General features: G+C 45.6%; 1 protein-coding gene across 2 annotated transcripts in view; it reads left to right on the forward strand.

Moving 5' to 3' along the window:
- Setbp1 (SET binding protein 1) overlaps positions 1–18,266 on the forward strand; it is a 337,179-nt gene that overhangs the window by 12,265 nt on the left and 306,648 nt on the right. For both annotated transcript variants that reach the window (XM_041640915.1, XM_041640916.1), the window contains exon 2: positions 12,370–13,001. In XM_041640915.1, the coding sequence (XP_041496849.1) occupies positions 12,537–13,001 (465 nt within the window). In that variant the 5' untranslated portion in view covers positions 12,370–12,536. The remainder of the gene's footprint in view (positions 1–12,369; positions 13,002–18,266) is intronic.

The following is an 18,266-nucleotide window of genomic DNA, read 5'->3' on the forward strand; positions in this document are numbered from 1 at the left end:
TGGCATTTCAAGGTCCCTACCAGCAAGTGAGCTACAACAGACAACACTCAAGTCCTCTCTCTCGGTAGCCGGCCCTCCTGCCTCAAACAGTCAGAGTTTGCCCAGGCAGGATGGCCCAGAAAGCCGGCATTTTTAAACAGCGCAGCTTTTTTCCTGCTACGGCTGAAAACCGAAAAGCATGCGTTCAGCTTTTCGTCAACACTGTTTAAGTGTTTCGTGGCAGGACCTCTTAATGAGCTGCAGGCTTTGCAGCTAAAGCTGAGTCAGGAAGCCTCTCTTAGATGAGGCGCTTGCTTGCCTCTAGCAAGCAGAGTAGAACCAAGAAATTGCTGCTACCAAGAAACCAGGCACAATGCTTTCATTTTGTTCTAGAATTACTTCCCAAGCTGTCTCAGGCTTTATGTGGAAGCAGTTGTCCACGTGGGCGCCATATGAAGTAATAAGGGCGGCGGGGCTGCGTCCCCAGCACCCCGGCCGCCTGCTCGGCTAGCTTATGCCCCCAAATAATTACACAGACACTGTATTCCTCCAAACACTGCCTGGCCCATTCTCTTCTAGGCTAATTCTCACATATTAATTTAGCCCACCTCTAATCATCTGTATGTAGCACCCCAAGGTGCGCTTACCGGGGAGATTCCAGCCTAGTCCATCCTGGGTCGGAGCTTCATCCCGGGAGCGGGGCATGGCGTCTCTCTCTGAGGCGTCTGCTCCCGAGAGAGCTGTGGAGTCTCTGAGCTCACTTCCTCTTCCTCCCAGCATTTTGTTCTGTTTACTCCTCCCACCTATCCTCTAACCAATAAAATGGGCCAGGGCAGTTCCTTTATTAGCCAATGACCTTCCTCCATCATTCTTATTTAGCTTCTTTAGGTTCACCAATTGTAGACTCTGTGACCCTTATTTATTGCTAGAAACCAATTATGAGTGAGTTCTTAGAAAGAAAAAATAATGGAACCAATTCAGATGCTATGGTTTCCAGCCCCAGGAATCTTGGGGTTTGAAAGGATTTTGGATAAAATTCAAAGGATTTGGGCTGAAAATAGAAGAAAAAAAAGAGCAAGCACATTGTGCAAAAAGCTTTATTATTATCGCTATTATTGTTTTATTATTATCTTTATTTACCAGTGATTCAGTCTGTTCAAGTAAAGGAACTGCGTGGAGTTCCTTGGGACTTGGAGAGATACAGGAATGGTGTTTGCTGAATTTCATGCATCCAACTATAGCCCTGGAATGGTTTTCAGAGCTGGGGCATCATATTCTTTGAAATGAATAAAAAATCTTGGGAGCCAAATTCTGTGTACTTGTTGCTGACAATGTCCATGACCTTTTGCTATTTGAGCAAGACCTTTTTTTTTTTTTTTGAAAGCATAGCATGGTGGCCAGAAAGCATGATTTGACATAAGGCCACCATAGGCCTTCTCTTTGCTCCTAACACTGTCTGTAAGAGCTCTATTAAGAAGTTCTTGGTCCACAAATACTTTTCGAGTTTTAGCATTTCAGTTTGTATGGGCTTTTTCCCGGTACTCTTGGATGGGAAAAGTCTGATATAAGATGTTAGTTTGCCCTTGGATGGTCTGTTTGAGGAGACATGCTTAGCTAAAATGGAAGTTAACCTTTTTCAACTAAATTAGGAACCTTTTCCCAAGTGGAGTTCTGCTACTTCTGTGTGGTCTATGCTAAGGTGTATCAGGGAAGGCTTCAAGAAGGATGTGTTTGTTGGAGGAAGAGAAATAAGGACTCTTTCATAGATGGAGAACCTTCAGTGACAGGAGTGAACTGAAGTATGGATTTAAAATTCCCTCGAGAAAATGAATACTAATGATATGATGTAGAAAACTGTCAAATTGAGGAATAAATTGTGCGCAGTAGGAGTCCAAGAACCACTACCAGGGCCAGGCAGATCTGAGAAAGCTTCAAAGAGAATGTGAGACTTGAGTTTCACCACAGCAAAGGGATGATCCTGGTTAGGTAGGTAGAGAGGCTGGAAGATCATTCACCTGGGCACGTACCTACCAGGGAGAGAGCAACCGGTTCAACACAGTACTCTGCAGGTAGAGGCAGCAAGGCAGAAGGGATAGGCCCATAGGTCAAGGCATCTGCTTCTCAGAGCTGGGCTGCAGGACCAAGATCAGTTTCCCAAACGCTAGGAGGGCAGACTTGAATTGAGAGATGGTGTGAAATTCAGAGATTTCCATATATACAGCCTAGAGAAAAACTCTGACTTCTGACCACATGGCCCTCTATGAGGCTCTGCCTGTCACCAGCTCTGCAGGGGCAGTCTGATATTCAAAAGAAGTGTGTTTAGAACGAAAAGTAAAACAATATATGAACATTTGGGTTGAGGATTGACTCTTCTCTGGCCCAAAAGACCCCGTGATGCTGGAAGTTATCTTAGGAGTCTAGTGCATGATTGAAGGACGGACTAGTTTAGTAGCAATGTGGTGGTGGCAGTTCAGGATTCCTAGAGGAGACACATTGTAAAGGAAGGGAGGTGGAGAGAATATCTGTTCACTCTGCAGTAGGCCTAGCATTTCCTTTTCTGCAGAAGTGTAAAGTCAAATGACAATGCACAAAGCAGTTGCTGAATCAGATGGTTTGAGGGCATGAAGAATTTGTGCTAGACCTGTCATTCCATTCGATGCTACAGGGCCTTTCTAGAAAGATTAAGGAACTTATCATCTGTTGGACTTTCATTTGGTTTGCTGCCATCATCCAAAATCAACATGCTCTTTTTATTCCCATTTTACATGTGTCTGGTGGATGTCTGGCATTCAAGCGGTTACCTGATGTTGGCTCTTTGGAGTTCGGTGGTGTTGTGAGTTAAATAACATTTGTGCACAGAAAGGACTTTGTTTCCATGTGTATAAATTAAGAACAGGATCAGGGCACTTGAGGGCTATCTATGGGTTAATATATGCATTTAACTGATAATGACAGTTAGCTGGAGGTTCTCAGCCCTCCTAATGCTGTGGCCCTTTAATACAATTCCTCATTTTGTGGTGACCCCCCACCATAAAGTTATTTATGTAGGGCTATTTTATAACTGTAATTTTGCTACTGTTATGAATTTGAATGTAAATATCTATTTTCTCATGGTCTTAGGTGACCCATGTGGAAGGGTTGGTCTAACCCCAAAGGGATCATGACCCACAGGTTGAGAACCTCAGCTGTAAGGGTTCCACTAGGCCACTCCCTTTTATTTTGATAGTGTTCTTCCCCCAACCCCACAGAAGAATAGTGACAGCAAGCAGGATGTTATGGCTGAAACTGAGCATGCAAACTTGATGGGTCCCAGAGTCAGTCCCCACAGCTTATGCTATTGTGCCATTGTGAGAAGCCGTGCAGTCTGAGTTGTTAGTTAAGAGTGTGCCCAATTTCAAGCCTTAGTAGCTTGTTTCAGATTGTCCCACTGATACTGAGATCCTAAGCACAAGAGTTGATGTCCTATGCTTAAGTTTGAGTCCATCTCATCCCATTCAACCAGAGCTGGAGAACCAACAGGAACTGAAAAAGCAAAGGAAGAAAGGAGTTCTACTTTTGAAGAGCTTCCAAGCAGATAAAACTTAGCACCTAGGGATGCTGGGCTGGAAGGGGATACGAGGCTCACCTCATAGCTTTCCCTGATTCATTAAATGAAGACCGGGTGTGTGGGAGAGGCTTTCTGACTGAACCTGGTGATACTTCCTCTCTGAGTCAAGCTATCCATAAAGAACAGCAGGACACCCAAGTTAGCAGGTTAAACTCAGCTATCTGTGTGTGCTTTCGGTTAGGCATGAGTGTGGAGAAGGCTGGGTTCCACCCCTGGGCCACACAGGGTTTTCCTTGGGATCTGAGAAGACCAGGCAACACTAGCTGATTTGTAACTTGGCTGACACATTCCAGGGGACCAGTCAAGTTTAACAAAAGTGTGAGCATTTACTAAGGTGATCCCAGGTAATTATGATCTCATTTAATATTTAATCTTCAATTACTTCTCCTAGGAGCCCCTGAGGTAGGATTATTACCCACTTTCCAAACGAGACTTGAATGGCTTAAAAACGCCTTGCTGAATACAGTTGCTAATGGACAAGAGACTAAGCAGCCCAGTCCTATGACCTCCAGTCTGCTTCTCCCTCCCTTCTTTGCAAGGAGAAGCACGGCCTTTGAACGCATCCTCTTGGACTATGTCTCCTTGTGTTCACTGAGCTCTGAAATGTGTAGGGACCCATTTGAAATACTGTCCTGCATTACAGAGATCCTGATGGTGTGGACAAGATGGACAACATTAAAATATTGAAGCATAGTTTGTCAGGTGCATTGATGGCAAAATGTCCAAGGAACTGAGAGGAAGAATCCCCTTCTATCTGTCTCTCTCTCTTCCACACTCTGTGTTTGTGTGTGTGTGTGATGTGTGTGTTTACATGTGTAAGTGTATTCAAAGAATAATGTTAAAAGTGGATTCAGCTGGTATTCTGGATGGAGGTGAAACCTGACCCAATTCTTGAGATAACTTACAGCTAAACCTTGTAGAAATGAAAAAGGCCACCAAAGCCAACAGGACCAGGAACCTTATATAGAGTAATATACATCAACGGAGCTTGGGAGATGTTGCTAGAAGATGCATTGGGTGGAAAACTCAAACAATGCTTCTTAAAGGAAGTAAAATGTGACCTGGAATGTACCTCACAGATGTGTAGAACACACACACACACACACACACACACAGCTGCTGGGTAAGAGCTTTGTCCTTTGTTGTAGACCACAGACATACATGCAGCGTCAGCAAACTGGTGTGCGACCATCTTCACTCTTGCTGATTGAGAGCCAGGTATGTGTTGGGTCACTTGATCCATTCTCCAGTGTTTATGGACCATTTATTCCAGGAATTTTGGCAGCAGGAAGGGTTTCAAGAACCATCACTCAGAGTTATAGGCACTCTAAGTCAAAGGATGACTGACTGGCTGTACTTTGACACAGCCTTTCCTTCAACATTCACTGAATACAGAATTGAGGGCCTCTCTCCATGTATCAGGGGCTGTGGCAGGCACTGGGGTTAGCATGGGATCCAAAAGAGGCAAGGGCGTTACCCTCAAAGTTCTAAGTGTCTACTAGGGAAGATGAGGCAAAACGTAAGAACGGCTCAGCCTTAAGTGATGTAGGAAGTTCCCAGGACATGTTATGTATGGTATGTGTCACAAAAGCACAGAAACATAGTCCCAACTTCAACAAATCAGAGATGAGATATTTGATCTCATGTTTGCCTTTAACTCAGGAAGGTCGGAGGAGTGTTCCAGGTGTGTGCAAAGTTGCATGAGAATCTGCTGTGACTTTCACCCAGTGCCCTGAGCAGATACAAAGAAGGACGAGTAGTTAATCCCCTTATTGCCAAAGCTAGGCAATCTTGTTAGCATCTGACAAGAGAGTTCTCTCCCACAGAGAGTCAATGAGTACAGGAGAAGAACATGATGCAAAGGGAAGAACACGATGGGGAAGCACTAGGGAAGGAGAATGGAGGGAAGGATCCTAAGCTCAACATTGTAAGAACCTGGAAACCAGGATCATCAGATGGAAAGAAATAACTAAAAGAGTAATGGGGAAAAAAAGAAAGAAACACTTGTGAGCTGGGCATGATCTGCAAGGCTCTCAGTGTTCCAGAAAAAGCCAGGGGAGACAGACAGAACCACACTACACTAACCAAAACCAAACACCCCAGCAACTAAACTATCAAACATGTCGTGTGTCGAGAAAAAGGGAAATCCCTAGCCAACCTCCATTTTCTCATGGACATTCTGAAGAGTTCTCAGGGAAAGAGTTGCAACCTGAGAATTATATAACCTGCCAGCCTGCGAGGGGTCCCTGGCCTTGTGGCAATGTGGCCAGAAGTCCAAGGACAGCTGCATTTCTGACTGTTTGCCTTTAAGGGCTTGTGAGGTGTGTACTTTTGGAAAGTTATTTTAACCTAAGAAGCATCGGGTTGAACTATCAACAAACCCATGCGAACTGTGGCCCAATGGGGAAGCTAAGAAAGACAACACATTTTCCTACTGTTGTTCAGACACTGAGGTTGACAGGGGTCCCATGAGGGCTCCTAAGAGACAGAGGGAAGCCCATAAATCATATCTTGTGACTCCAATTGAATATGCCAAGGGCTTTGTCTATTTCTGCCATATTGCAGATTTGGAAAGCAGTAGTCAGCATGGCAATGGCTGGGATGTGAGGATGATCTGGGAGCCAAGCAAACGGGGGAGGTGGATAGACTGGGAAGTCAAGCTCTCGTTTTCATTTTTCTATTTGGTCCAGCAGATGTCTTGAATGTCTGTTCTGGTGCTAGATGCTATGCTGGGCGTTGGGATAGTAAATGTCTCAAAAGCAATGGATACCTGCTCTTAGGAGACTGAGAGAAGCTACCTGCAAATACAGATTAAGAAGCACTCTGTGGTCAGGGCACTGTATAGGGGAAATCTGAGACACTGGTTTGCAGACCCCAGTGCCTCCAGTACCTAGAAGCTGGGGAAAGTCAAAGCAGCTGCCCTGCCCCCCGATCCTGACTCACTATGGTAGCTTGAGATTCCACATCATTCCCACCAGGCTCGGAGCCTAAGGAAGCGTTTCCCAGGCAGCAGCAGCATTTTTCAGACAGGAAACATCTCTGTATCTTGCAGATTTGGAAGGGAGGGAGGAGGTACTGTTTAGGGCTCCCCTGAGTATGAGCAACATCTAGCCACGCGGGTTTTCCCTGGGCACTAGAGAAACACTGCTGTGGGCTCAAACTGTTCAATTTGAAGTGTCCCCGTAGGCCCATGGCTGCGCAAAGCGAAGCTGCATAAGACCATGTGTTACATCATTGTTTAGTGGAATGTGGGATCGGGCACTCAGAGTGGCTTGTCTAGCTAGCATTTTACTGCCTTTGAATGCTAGAGCTGGGGTAGAGAGCCTGTTGCCACACTCTGATCTCATTGTACATTGTAAGACCCTCTGTCCTGTCCTTGCTCTACTGCTTCTTAGGACCTGCCGAAGCCTTATTTCCTAAGCCACCTTTATCGTCTCAGTCCCTGCATGGCAGCCCTGCAGGCAGCCTCAGAAGGGTCAGCCTGTGTTGCACTGGAGGCAGGAAACCAAGGACAGAGTGTTCATTGTGTGCTGGCTTCTCTGAGGCAGTCGCCAATTGCAGGAATGTGAACAGGTCAAAATGCTTTCACCTTGCCGGGGCTCCCCCAGCTCTGAGTGTGTGACTGTGCTCACATGCGCGTGTTGGCAGGGGCTTTTCAAAGGGGACTGGCAGTTGTCTCCCAGACCCACCACAAAACTCACACGGGGTGTAGGCTGGCAGGTGTGTGCGGGGGTGACTGAGGAACAGCAGCTCTGTGAGCTGCTGAATCCACAGCTTAGGTTTCTTCGCTCTGTGCTATTGAAAGATTTTCTTGTTTTAGGACATTTTTGTTTGCTTGTTTTCTGTTTTTTTTTTGAGACAGGGTTTCTCTGTGTAATAGCCCTGGCTCTCTAGGAACTCACTTCGTAGACCAGGCTGGCCTTGGACTCAGAGATCCGCCTGCCTCTGCCTCCCCAGTGCTGGGATTAAAGGCGTGCACCACTACCACCACCACCCAACTTATTTTAGAATTTTTAAAGTGATGGGGTTCATGTGGACACAGGATCTGTATCTTTAGCCCCCGGATAGGCAGAAAGTTTGACAGGGGCTTCCTGGGTAGGTGGAGCTAAGGCTGGAGAAGGAATTTGAATAGCTGTCAGGGGGGAAAGTACTTTCATTCAGAAAGAACTTCTAGAAACCTTCCAAAGGCTCCATTCCAGGATGGAAATGAGGGGAATGTGAGCACTATTCAATTGCAGCTGCTGTTGAATAATAATAATAAAAATAAAAAAAAACAACTAGAAGACGACGCAAGATGGACATTTAGAGGCATTTAGAGGCAATCCGTACAGACAGGTGAAATGTAAGTCAGGCCAGGGAGTAAGGACTATCTCCCAGAGTTTGTAAAATTGTTACTATGGAAATACAGATACTGTAGAACAACCTGGAATGATGGGAAGGCTCAGGGTTCATTGGGCCTGTTAATCTTTCATTCCTTTTTTATGGCACAAACTTTTAGAGAGGACTGCTCGTACGCTGGGGATTGCATGGATCAATGGCAGCAAATGTGAGGCCCGATTCTGTGCAGAGGCCAGCACAGAAAGAACACCGTGGAGACAGGTTTGAACTGAGTGGCCTGTTCAGCTTAGTCACTAATGCAGTCTGGGACTGGACTCTGAATGTGAGGGACCAGGGTGGTAGGTCTGGAATAGAGGTTTGTAGAGCCTGAAACTACTTGAAATGGTTTTATTAGTTTATCTATAGTACGTGTTATGAGAAACTTCAGCTGTCCCCCAAAGTCCAGCTGGCCCAGGACCTCAAGAAAGCACAATCAGTTTTCAGCAGGGGGTCAGCTATCTGCTTCGTTTTAGGTTTCCCAATTCTGCAGTGGTCTGAGGTTTGCACTGCCCCCAAAGAAGCTTAGAAAGAGTTCTTTCCCCTGCTGACTTCCCATTGCTCCTAAGATGACATCCCCACTCACTAGTGTGTCTGTCACTCGGGGATTTCACGATCCCGCTGTAACCTTTCTTTTGCTGTGCTCCTCACCAGTCCACTTGTCGCCACACCCCAGTGGCTCGATTAGCACAATCCTCCATGTTCCTGGCTCATATGTTACCTTGGGCTGTACGCTGCTATTGTCTTTCTTCATTCCCCCACTCTTTAATTCTTTTCTTGGAGTAGCTAACTATGGTATGTGCCTATATTTGAACGTAGGCAAGTGTGTGTGTATGTGTGTGTAGCACATGTGTACATGCATGCATGTATGTCTGCCTACATGCAACTGTGTGAGTGTGTGTATGTGTGCGTGTGTGTGCGTGTGCGTGTGCATGTGTGTGTGAAGGCCTCAGATCACTATGATCAGTCTTCATAGCAGGTTCACTCCTGGGAACTTCGTCCCCACCTCCCAAGGCTGGAATTACAAGCAAGCCACCTTGTATTAGAGTGGGTTCAGATCCTCTTGCTTATGGGGCAGGCACATTATTCATCACCATCACCCTAGCACCCCATCTCCACAAGGTTTTCCTTTTTTCTTTTAATATTTGCCCAAGGTCCCAGCAAGAGCCTGTTCTCCTGCATTAGTGCCGTAGCTTTCTTGCATTGGTGCCATAGTTGTCCTGCAGTGGTGCTGTAGCTCTCCAGCGCTGGTGCCATAGCTTTCCTGCACTGGTGCCATAGCTCTCCTGCATTGGTGCCATAGCTCTCCTGCACTGGTGCCATAGCTCTCCTGCACTGGTGCCATAGCTCTCTTGCACTGGTGCCATAGCTCTCTTGCATTGGTGCCATAGCTCTCCTGCATTGGTGCCATAGCTCTCCTGCATTGGTGCCATAGCTCTCCTGCACTGGTGCCATAGCTCTCCTGCATTGGTGCTGTAGCTCTCCTGCACTGGTGCTGTAGCTCTCCTGCACTGGTGCCATAGCTCTCTTGCATTGGTGCCATAGCTCTCCTGCATTGGTGCCGTAGCTCTCCTGCACTGGTGCCGTAGCTCTCTTGCATTGGTGCCATAGCTCTCTTGCATTGGTGCAGTAGTTCTCTTGCATTGGTGAGGTAGTTCTTCTGCACTGGTGCCGTAGCTCTCCTGCATTGGTGCTGTAGCTCTCCTGCACTGGTCTTTTAGCTTTCCTACACTGGTGCCATAGCTTTTTTCAGTGTTTTCTTCTTGAGGGAAAGAATATTTTCATTGTATTTTAGGATCTTCAGAGGATTTGGGAAACACTTGTTGTATCAGACTTTCATTTTTATGGGTCTTTACTACCGCATCTAAATAGTTATTGATTCATGCAGTTAAGTATATGAAAATCTGAAGCCAGTCATTCTTACATGGGAGGCACTTTCTTAATAATAGTTATATAGCAACATCATAGCCTATCTGTTCATCCATAGTTTGTGTTTTGTCTTCTTTTATCTTATCTCAATGCCTCCCTGGTCTGGTTTGAGGTCCAGGTGGCTTGCTAAGGGCTTCTGAGGAAGTCTTTCCCTTATCTTACAGCCTGTATTGGCACATTTGCCTGGGGGTACTAGTTCCTGAGGGTTAAAGCATAATGGTGATGACTCCTGCCTCAGGGAGTAAGCCTTGGGCATTGTTGTCCTTCCGGGGTGGGAAATGACTGGAGTGTAGACTGAGAGAAACCAACTGGACTCTTGCTGCAAGGCATCTTGATACCTTAGGGTTTTACACTGCTCTCTGCCCTGATGAGAAAGGAATCGATAGATGTTGACTCGATAAGACGTTCGCTTGTGGGTTCTGAAATAGGATCATGCTATATACTTCTGGCTGTCCTGTGACTTACTACAAAGGAAGGCTGGCTTTGAATTTGTGTTCTTCCTGCCTCCAAATTCCAGGATCACAGGCATATAGTACTGCAGTTGGCTTAAATGTGGCATTTTATAAAATAAAAGGTTTCAGGAATATAGGCGTATTTGTATACTAGAGATGAAGACTTGAGAGAGAGAGAGAGAGAGAGAGAGAGAGAGAGAGAGAGAGAGAGAATATGGCAGTGTCATGTGTTTTAACTATAGTCTTCATTATCTTGTTGGCCGCCAGAGTCACGGGTGGTTGTTTCGTGGTTTTTGGTAACCTCTGCAAAGGTGCTCCTGATTTTATTAGAGCAATCTTTCTACTTTCAGAGGAAAACTGTACTATTGCTTTTCCCAGACTGAAAATTCTTATAAACGTGGCCATCCGCAGGGCCAAGCTATTTCCAGGATCTGAGTGTGTTTCTGGGCTTCTCTGCAAACCTCATGGCCTGCGTGGAGGCTTCTGACCTAGGCTACTTCTTCTGACTCTCTTGCCAGGTACTGGCTGAGAAGATGCTGGTTCCACGGCCAGAAGCCACATACTCAGCTTTCAGGTTCCAGTTTTGGCATTCTCAGTGTGTCCTTACAAGCCTCATTGGGTACACTTGGGAGGCACATTTGATGACCAGTTCTTTAAACTGATGGACTCAGAGGTGGGAAGAGAAAATGTGTAGAAAAGCTTACTGCTGGCGACAGGGAGTGTGCTCAGTGGGGTAAGAAGACTCGGGAGTAATGGGATCCCAGCTACAAGACATGGCAGTTTGCTTAGCTGTGTGGCATTGGGCTTTCTCTTACAGATGGACAGCTGGCCTTGCCTTTGGCTTTTGCAATTATGAGTCTGAACTAGGGAAGAAATAAAGTAGGCATGGAGGTGAGCCAGAGAGGAGGATAGTTGGCTTGCCCTGGGATCACCTGGGAAACGCCTGATCTTTTTTCTTCTTATCTTGGAGGGAAGAGGGTGGAGAAGATGTTCAAGGGATTCCTGACACTTTAGAGACTTGTGAAGTGCTGCTTCTTTCTTGTTTGCTCTTCTGTTCTGGGGACAAAATGACCTTCACCCAAGGAACAAGAAAGGGGAGTGAAAAATGTATAAATGGCTATTTTATATAAGTGATGGAAATGATTAGCTATCATATGTTTCTGCAGATACAAACATTTAAAAGTCTGCATCGATCCCAGAGTAATTAGTGATTTCCCATTGAACTCTTTTGGTTTTCTTATCAACTTTCAGTACAGCCAAGTTTAAGAGCTAGATTGCCAGGTGTGGTAGCCCACATGGAAAATTCCAGTATTTGGTGGACTGGGTCAAGAATATAGCCACAAACTGGAGTTCAGCCTGAGCTACACAGTGATTTCTAGGCCAGCCTGCACTAGGAAATGCGACCTGCTCTCACAGGGTGAAAGACGAAACCCCCAAAGCAAAATGAAACAAACAAGCAGAAACAAAAACTAGGAAGCTTTGCATAATGGAGATACTGTGTGATTTAAGTAATGACACGTGACAAGGAAGAGGCAGGAGGACCAAAGGATGCCCGTCCATTAGGAAGGGGGTGGGGGTAGGGCTTCTCAGGGGCAACTGAGAGTTTTCTTCATCTTGCATAGTGTTCCTCAGATGGAAGAGGGAAGTAACAGCAGAAGCTGCCACCCAGATACAGTTCCCACAGACGTGTATCAGCACTGAGTTTCCTTTCATTGTGGTTGCTTTTACTGGTGACAGAGTCCTGTCCCGTGTGGCTTCAGTGTGAGAAACCTCTAGTTGTTACTGGCTGAGGATTCACCTCTCTTATCTTTATTAGTGGGCCTGGAGCCATAAAAATTACTAATAACCCATTATGACGGTGCATGTGAATATGCTTTCCCTGTGCTCTAGTAAGATTCAGTTTGGGTATGAAAACTTCCGGACCGATGCTGTAGGCATGTGGGAAGGACTTTAGAAACTGGGATTGGATATTTTGGGGTGCATTTCTTTCCTACCATAGCCACTTACCGCTCTACCTCTCAATTTTAGATCTGACATCTTCTGAGCACGTCACCGCATCTCCGTTCTTGGGACGTTGAACCCAGCAGCTGGACTACTTTGTTCTTGGAATTTTGGGTGTCCTCTCATCTGACCTTTTTCCCACTTCCCTTTGTCCCTTCCCCCTCCCAAGAACTCCAGAAGACTGTAGGATTATCATGGAGTCCAGGGAAATTTTAAGCCACTCCAGGCAAAGAGGGAGCGAGTCGGAATTCCTTCCAGGCTCCTCGTCCAAGTCCCCAGCAGCTCCTGGCTGTTCCGGAGAGCCCTTGAAAGGTATCTCCGTGGGTGGAGAACGCATGGAGCCAGAGGAGGAGGATGAGCTGGGCTCAGGACACGATGTGGATTGCCACTCTAATGCAGACAGTGAAAAATGGGCGGCTGGAGATGGTTTGGAAGAACAGGAATTCTCCATCAAAGAGGCCAACTTCACCGAGGGGAGTTTGAAGCTGAAGATTCAGACTACAAAGCGGGCCAAGAAACCCCCCAAAAACCTGGAGAACTATATATGCCCCCCTGAGATCAAGATCACCATAAAGCAGTCTGGGGACCAGAAGGTGTCCCGTGCTGGGAAAAATAGCAAAGCTATAAAGGAAGAAGAAAGAAACCACTCCAAAAAGAAGGTAGGAAACCATGCCTTGTGGGTTTGGTGTTGTTCCTGTTTCTGCTATTCTCTCAGCAACTTTTAAAGGTCAATTTACTTTTGAATATATTTACTTTTGAATCACCAGCCTCTTTGATGAAATATTTAGGGCCTGTGGCCAAGTCTCTGATATAATCTGTATAATGCTGAGATGATCATTTTATATTTTATACACCTAGGAAGCATAAGCTACCAGGAAATTATAATTTGGGAGTACATCCTGTTTACTTGGTAATAGCCTTCAGGCCAGGTCAGCCAAGTCCTGCAAAAGTTTGAGATACGTTTTTGTTTTGTTCCATCTTAACATCTGCATCTGTTCTCTTGGCTGGTCAGTCAGGAGTGTCACAGTCGGCTCTTGGTTTCATTTGTCAGCGCTGTAGGTCTTCCTGAGATGACCGTTTCTGAGGAGCCATTTTCATTGTGATAGAGGCTTCTGTAGGGCCCAGAGATAGTCATCCTGAAAGATAGCCATCAGAGGGCAATATGAATGGGATGGGGGCAGAACTAGAGAAGGTGAAGGTCTGGGGTACCACTGACTGAACGACAGAATCCCAGCCTGAGACATGGTGAAATCTTAAGGCTCTATGTGAAGTGACTCCTGTCCACTGCCCAACTAGACGTCAAACACAGGCCTGCAGATAAATGTGCTGGATAGTATCCGTTCATTGGGAATGAATGGGTCCATATTTTTATTGAACTATTTGTGTGTGTGTGTGTGTGTGTGTGTGTGTAACTATAGTGACCTCCCCTCTGGGGATGAATATGGTTCTCAGCCTGTGATAGAAGAAAACTGACTCAGTCTAGAGAGCTTTTGCCTTCAGGAATCTTTGTGGCCTAGGGAATGGCTCTGAAAGAGACTTTTGTTGACAAGGTTTTTGCGTCCAGGTGATAGGTATTAATCAGATTCCGTCTTTCATTGATGCGTGTCTGATATGGTATAACAGCTTCGAGTGGTCTGACAGTGCCTGGGAGTGGTCCTGTCCGCAGTGGGCTTCCTGGAATCCATTCTATAGCATGAGCCGAAGCCGTAGAGGGCAGAGCTGTGCCATCCACTGGCAGGCGTTTATACTGGTAGTATGCAGTAAAAGTCAGAGATCTGAGCCTGCAGAAGCTTTTTCCAAGGGCGACCACTCCTCACAGAATCTGCCTCCATTCCAGGAAACCAGGACAGTTGGTTCACCGCTGTGCTAGTGTTTGGGACAGAGAGGAGCAACGTTGGCTTCATTCGTCAGAGCATTTGGGTCAGACACTCCCCGCCTCCCATTACAACATTGTGGTGATTAATGAGTTCTCTGTTTTGAAAACAAAGGTTATCTTCATACCTGACAGGAACTTTGGAGTCACTTATACGGCGACATTGTTGCTTCGGAGTTGTGTGTCTTCAGCTTTGAAAATAAGTACTGTTTCCTTTGACCGCTGAGGTGGCCCAGTTCTTTCTGTGCCATTGACCTGCCTGTGTGGAGATGGTGTGGGGTGGGGTTGAGGGGTTGGGGTATCCTGGTTGGTGGTTACTTTCTCACCATTCCCTCCATGCTGGGATTGGAGTAGCAGCTCACAGTTTGGGTGTTCAAACATGAATTTAGTTCAAACCAAAGTGTGAATGAGGCCAGCCATTCTCATCCAGGAAGCAAGGTGTTTTTGTTAGAAAGAAAGATGAAATCCCTTATTTGAACATGTGGCTTGCCTCGTGTGGTAAGCATTTTTATGCCTCACAGTTGGGCATAGTGGAAAAGAAAGGGGGGTGCAGATTCCAATGCACAGTCGTGTTTTATGATGTCATTTCATGACGTCACTGTGATGGGGCAGCTTACAAAATGTTTTAGCTTTTAGAAGCATGTTTAATATTGTGTAGCTGCATCCTAACCATATTTATTCACACGGAAAGTTGTTACTTTCTAGGAATGAACGAATAAAGTTATTAGCATGGGGTTGTAATTCCTTAATGACATGAACATTCCCTTATCTCCATTGAATTAGAATACTAATTTTATTGCCCTCCAAATTTTTGTCATTTTTCAGAGATCAAGCAAAGGTTAAAGTTGAGGGTACGTGTGGAAATCTAGCTTGTCATTTGTGTGGATAAATTCAGTGATGTGTTCTTGCAGAGTTTGCCTTACATAAATCGGAAGTATGTGATGGGTGACCCAGCCAGAGGAAGGATGAAGATAGTGTCATGTGACTAAGAGATTGGTACCTGTTTCTGAGATCTAGTCTTTTGATGATCTTAGTGAAGTTAGCCCTATTTTGAAGATGTGTGCATAAAACCAAGTCCTACTCTACAATCTTCCAAGAGGCCACATAAACCTGGCCCTTGAGTGGGTGGGGATGTTTTCTTGGGGGCATTTGGATGGATATTCTGACATTGAGCAAGGGTTGGCAACCACAGCCCTGTGGGCCAAATCCAGCCTCCTTCCTGTTTTTCTACAGCCCACATCCAAAAATTGGTTTTTACGTTTCTACAAAGATTTTTAAAAATCAAAGAAAGGGAAATATTTTTGAAGTATTCAAACTTCTTTGAAATTCAAATTTCAGTGTCCATAAATAAAGTTTTAATGGCGTGAGGCCAAGTTCACTTGATTACATTTTTGTCTGTGACTGCTTTATTATTGCAATGGCAGAGTTGGGCAGCTGTCACCCTGACACTGTGGCCTATAGGGCTTAAACTGTTTACTAACTGGGTCTTATACAAAATGTTTCAGGCTGAGGAGAAAGCCCAGTCAGTAAAGAGCTCGTCAGGCATGCATAACAATCTGCCTTTGGATCCCAGAACCCACATCAAAAAAAAAAAAAAAATGTCTGGGGTTTCCTGGACAGCTAGTCTTGCTAAACTCCAGGTCTAGAGAAAGACCCTGTCTCTCAAAAAATAAAGCATAGAGCACCTGCCATCAGTCTCTGAATTCATGCACTCTCACACAGTTACTCCTCCTCCGGAAGTGCTTATCAAATTGACTTAGGGGGAAGACAAGTTTCAGGATAGCAAGGGTTTTGTTTCACTTTTAGTTTGTCTTCAGTGACTCAGGAGTCCAGTCTGGGGAGGGTGGCAGAAGTTGATTGGTACCATCTGTTCTTTTCTCTTCAAGTGAAGGGATTAATAGCTTGTTCGGGTGATTGTTGACAGCCTCAGGCAGAGAGAGCTTAGATTGGGTTCTACTTGAGTCTCTGTTCTAGAACAGGAAAGCTCCCTGCGAAGATTGTAATGTGCTTGCCCATCACAAACACGTGCTTTACTGTGTGCCTAGTAGTTACATGTCGTGTTCAACTTTGGGGTGATGAGGCGGATACCCAACATTCTGGGTGCTCTCATTCCAAACTTAGGAGTTAACCCTCCAAACTGGAGAACATTTGCGGATGGTCAGGAAACATAGTCGCTTCGATGGAAGAACTCCTGGAAAGAGCAGTCCACTGTCTCAAGGCTGATCAGACTTCTCTGACAAGTGTCGGAACTTAGCATAGGGGTCTGAATGGCCTTCAGGAGAGAGCTCATGACTGTCGGCTCAATGGAAGTGTGATGGCGGTGTTTGGTGGATGTACATTCTCAGAACATACTTCAGGATGACTATCGGCTCAATGGAAGTGTGATGGCGGTGTTTGGTGGATGTACATTCTCAGAACATACTTCAGGGCTTTGCAGAGACACGGCAGACAAGTGTCCTGTTTTCTGGTCAGTTCACCAACACTGCTGTATTTTAAAGTTATTTAGGTCAGTAACATAAGAACTTGGGCTTGGTCTGGCTTCTTTTCAGTCCAGCAGAGAAAATGAAGATGAATTTTTAGAGTCAAGATCCAGTTCAAGACACATATAAGGCTAGGAGCTCTGGCACAGACAGATCTGAGGATGCTCTCAGCTTAACACTAGCAGCGCTGTGTGAAGACGGGATTAGAGACGCTGGTCTAAGTTCAGCCACAAGGAAAAGGGTAGGGCATCCTAGACACCATCACTACTGCCAAGTGGCTCTGCTTATTTGAATCCGCCTTATAACTTTGCTGAAGCCCAGTTTCCTCATCTGGCAAATCTAGATGAAAATGTCTAAATGATGTAACTTGAAAGACTAAAGGGGAAAGGCTAATTTGTTTCAACACATGTCGCCATGAAAGAGTTTGGATTTATTGAGTTGTATCACCTGCTGGCCCTCTATTGACTGAGTGGCTTGGAGTCACCTCCTTTGTTGGCCTCTATGACAGACCTTGCCTGTAAATTTTCTTCTTCTTTTTTTTAATTATCACGTTTTCTTTTTTTTTTCCTGTTTTTATTGAGCTATACATTTTCTCCCATTCCCTCCCTTCATCCCTTCTCCCCTTCTTATACTACCTGAGCATGTCTGATCTTGCCTGTAAGTATTCATTGAAAGAGAAAGACCTCATGGTCTGCATTGCTTGGAAGGGGCATGAACTGGAATGGGTAGAACAGCCTTTGGAGCTGGTTCTGTCCTTCTCGAAAGCTGATGTATTTCAGTCCCTAAACAGTTAGGACTACAGGATGGCCACTCTCATACCAGCTAGCCTGGCAAGGTCACCTTTGGATGCCTTTTCTTTATTTCCAAATATGGAAGAGTGTAGAAGGTAGCTTCCTCATGGATGTCAGAGTTGTTTTCCCGTAGGGTTGTTGTTAAATTTCTCTTTGGTGAGAATATAACTTCAATTTCATATCTTTTGACATACTGATCTCCCCCTTGCTGGTTAAGTCAGGAGAAATCATTTCTTTTAGTTCTAAGGGCTCCCACCTCATAATCGGGGGTCCCCAGTGATGAACACTATGCATAGGATGCAGCCTTGGCCACCTCACCTTGGCCACCGTCATGTGTCTGGGCAGATTCTCTTCTGGGAAGCCATGGCTTATTCATCCTCACACAGTGCCTCCTTTGTGTCAAACACATGAGTGTGGGCAGAAATAAGGATGTCCCGTGCTATGGATGGGAAGGAAGGCTAGCATCAGCTGTAGAGCAATGAATGGCTTTTCCTTGACTCTAAGTATAACACCAAGCAGAAGGATTTGGATGGGGGAAGAATGCATGTTTGGGGCTTGGGATGTGGTACAGAGAGGGAGAAGGAGCTGTTGGGTAAAGTGAGGGTAAGCAGAGAGGATCTTCTCTAGTGTTCTGTCCCTTTTCTGGGGAAGGTGGAGCAGCATATTTCTTTCCTGGCCCTCTGTGGTAGTGGGTGTATTGAATAGGTGAGAAGCGGGTGGCTGGGGACTCCTGGACAGGAGTTAAGACTGAGATTCACCTCACTAGTGCCTTCTAAGATT

Source organism: Microtus oregoni, unplaced genomic scaffold, assembly GCF_018167655.1.
Source record: "Microtus oregoni isolate MIOR12 unplaced genomic scaffold, Mior012 000065F_ref0000479, whole genome shotgun sequence".
In the NCBI taxonomy this organism is placed as follows: Eukaryota; Metazoa; Chordata; class Mammalia; order Rodentia; family Cricetidae; genus Microtus; species Microtus oregoni.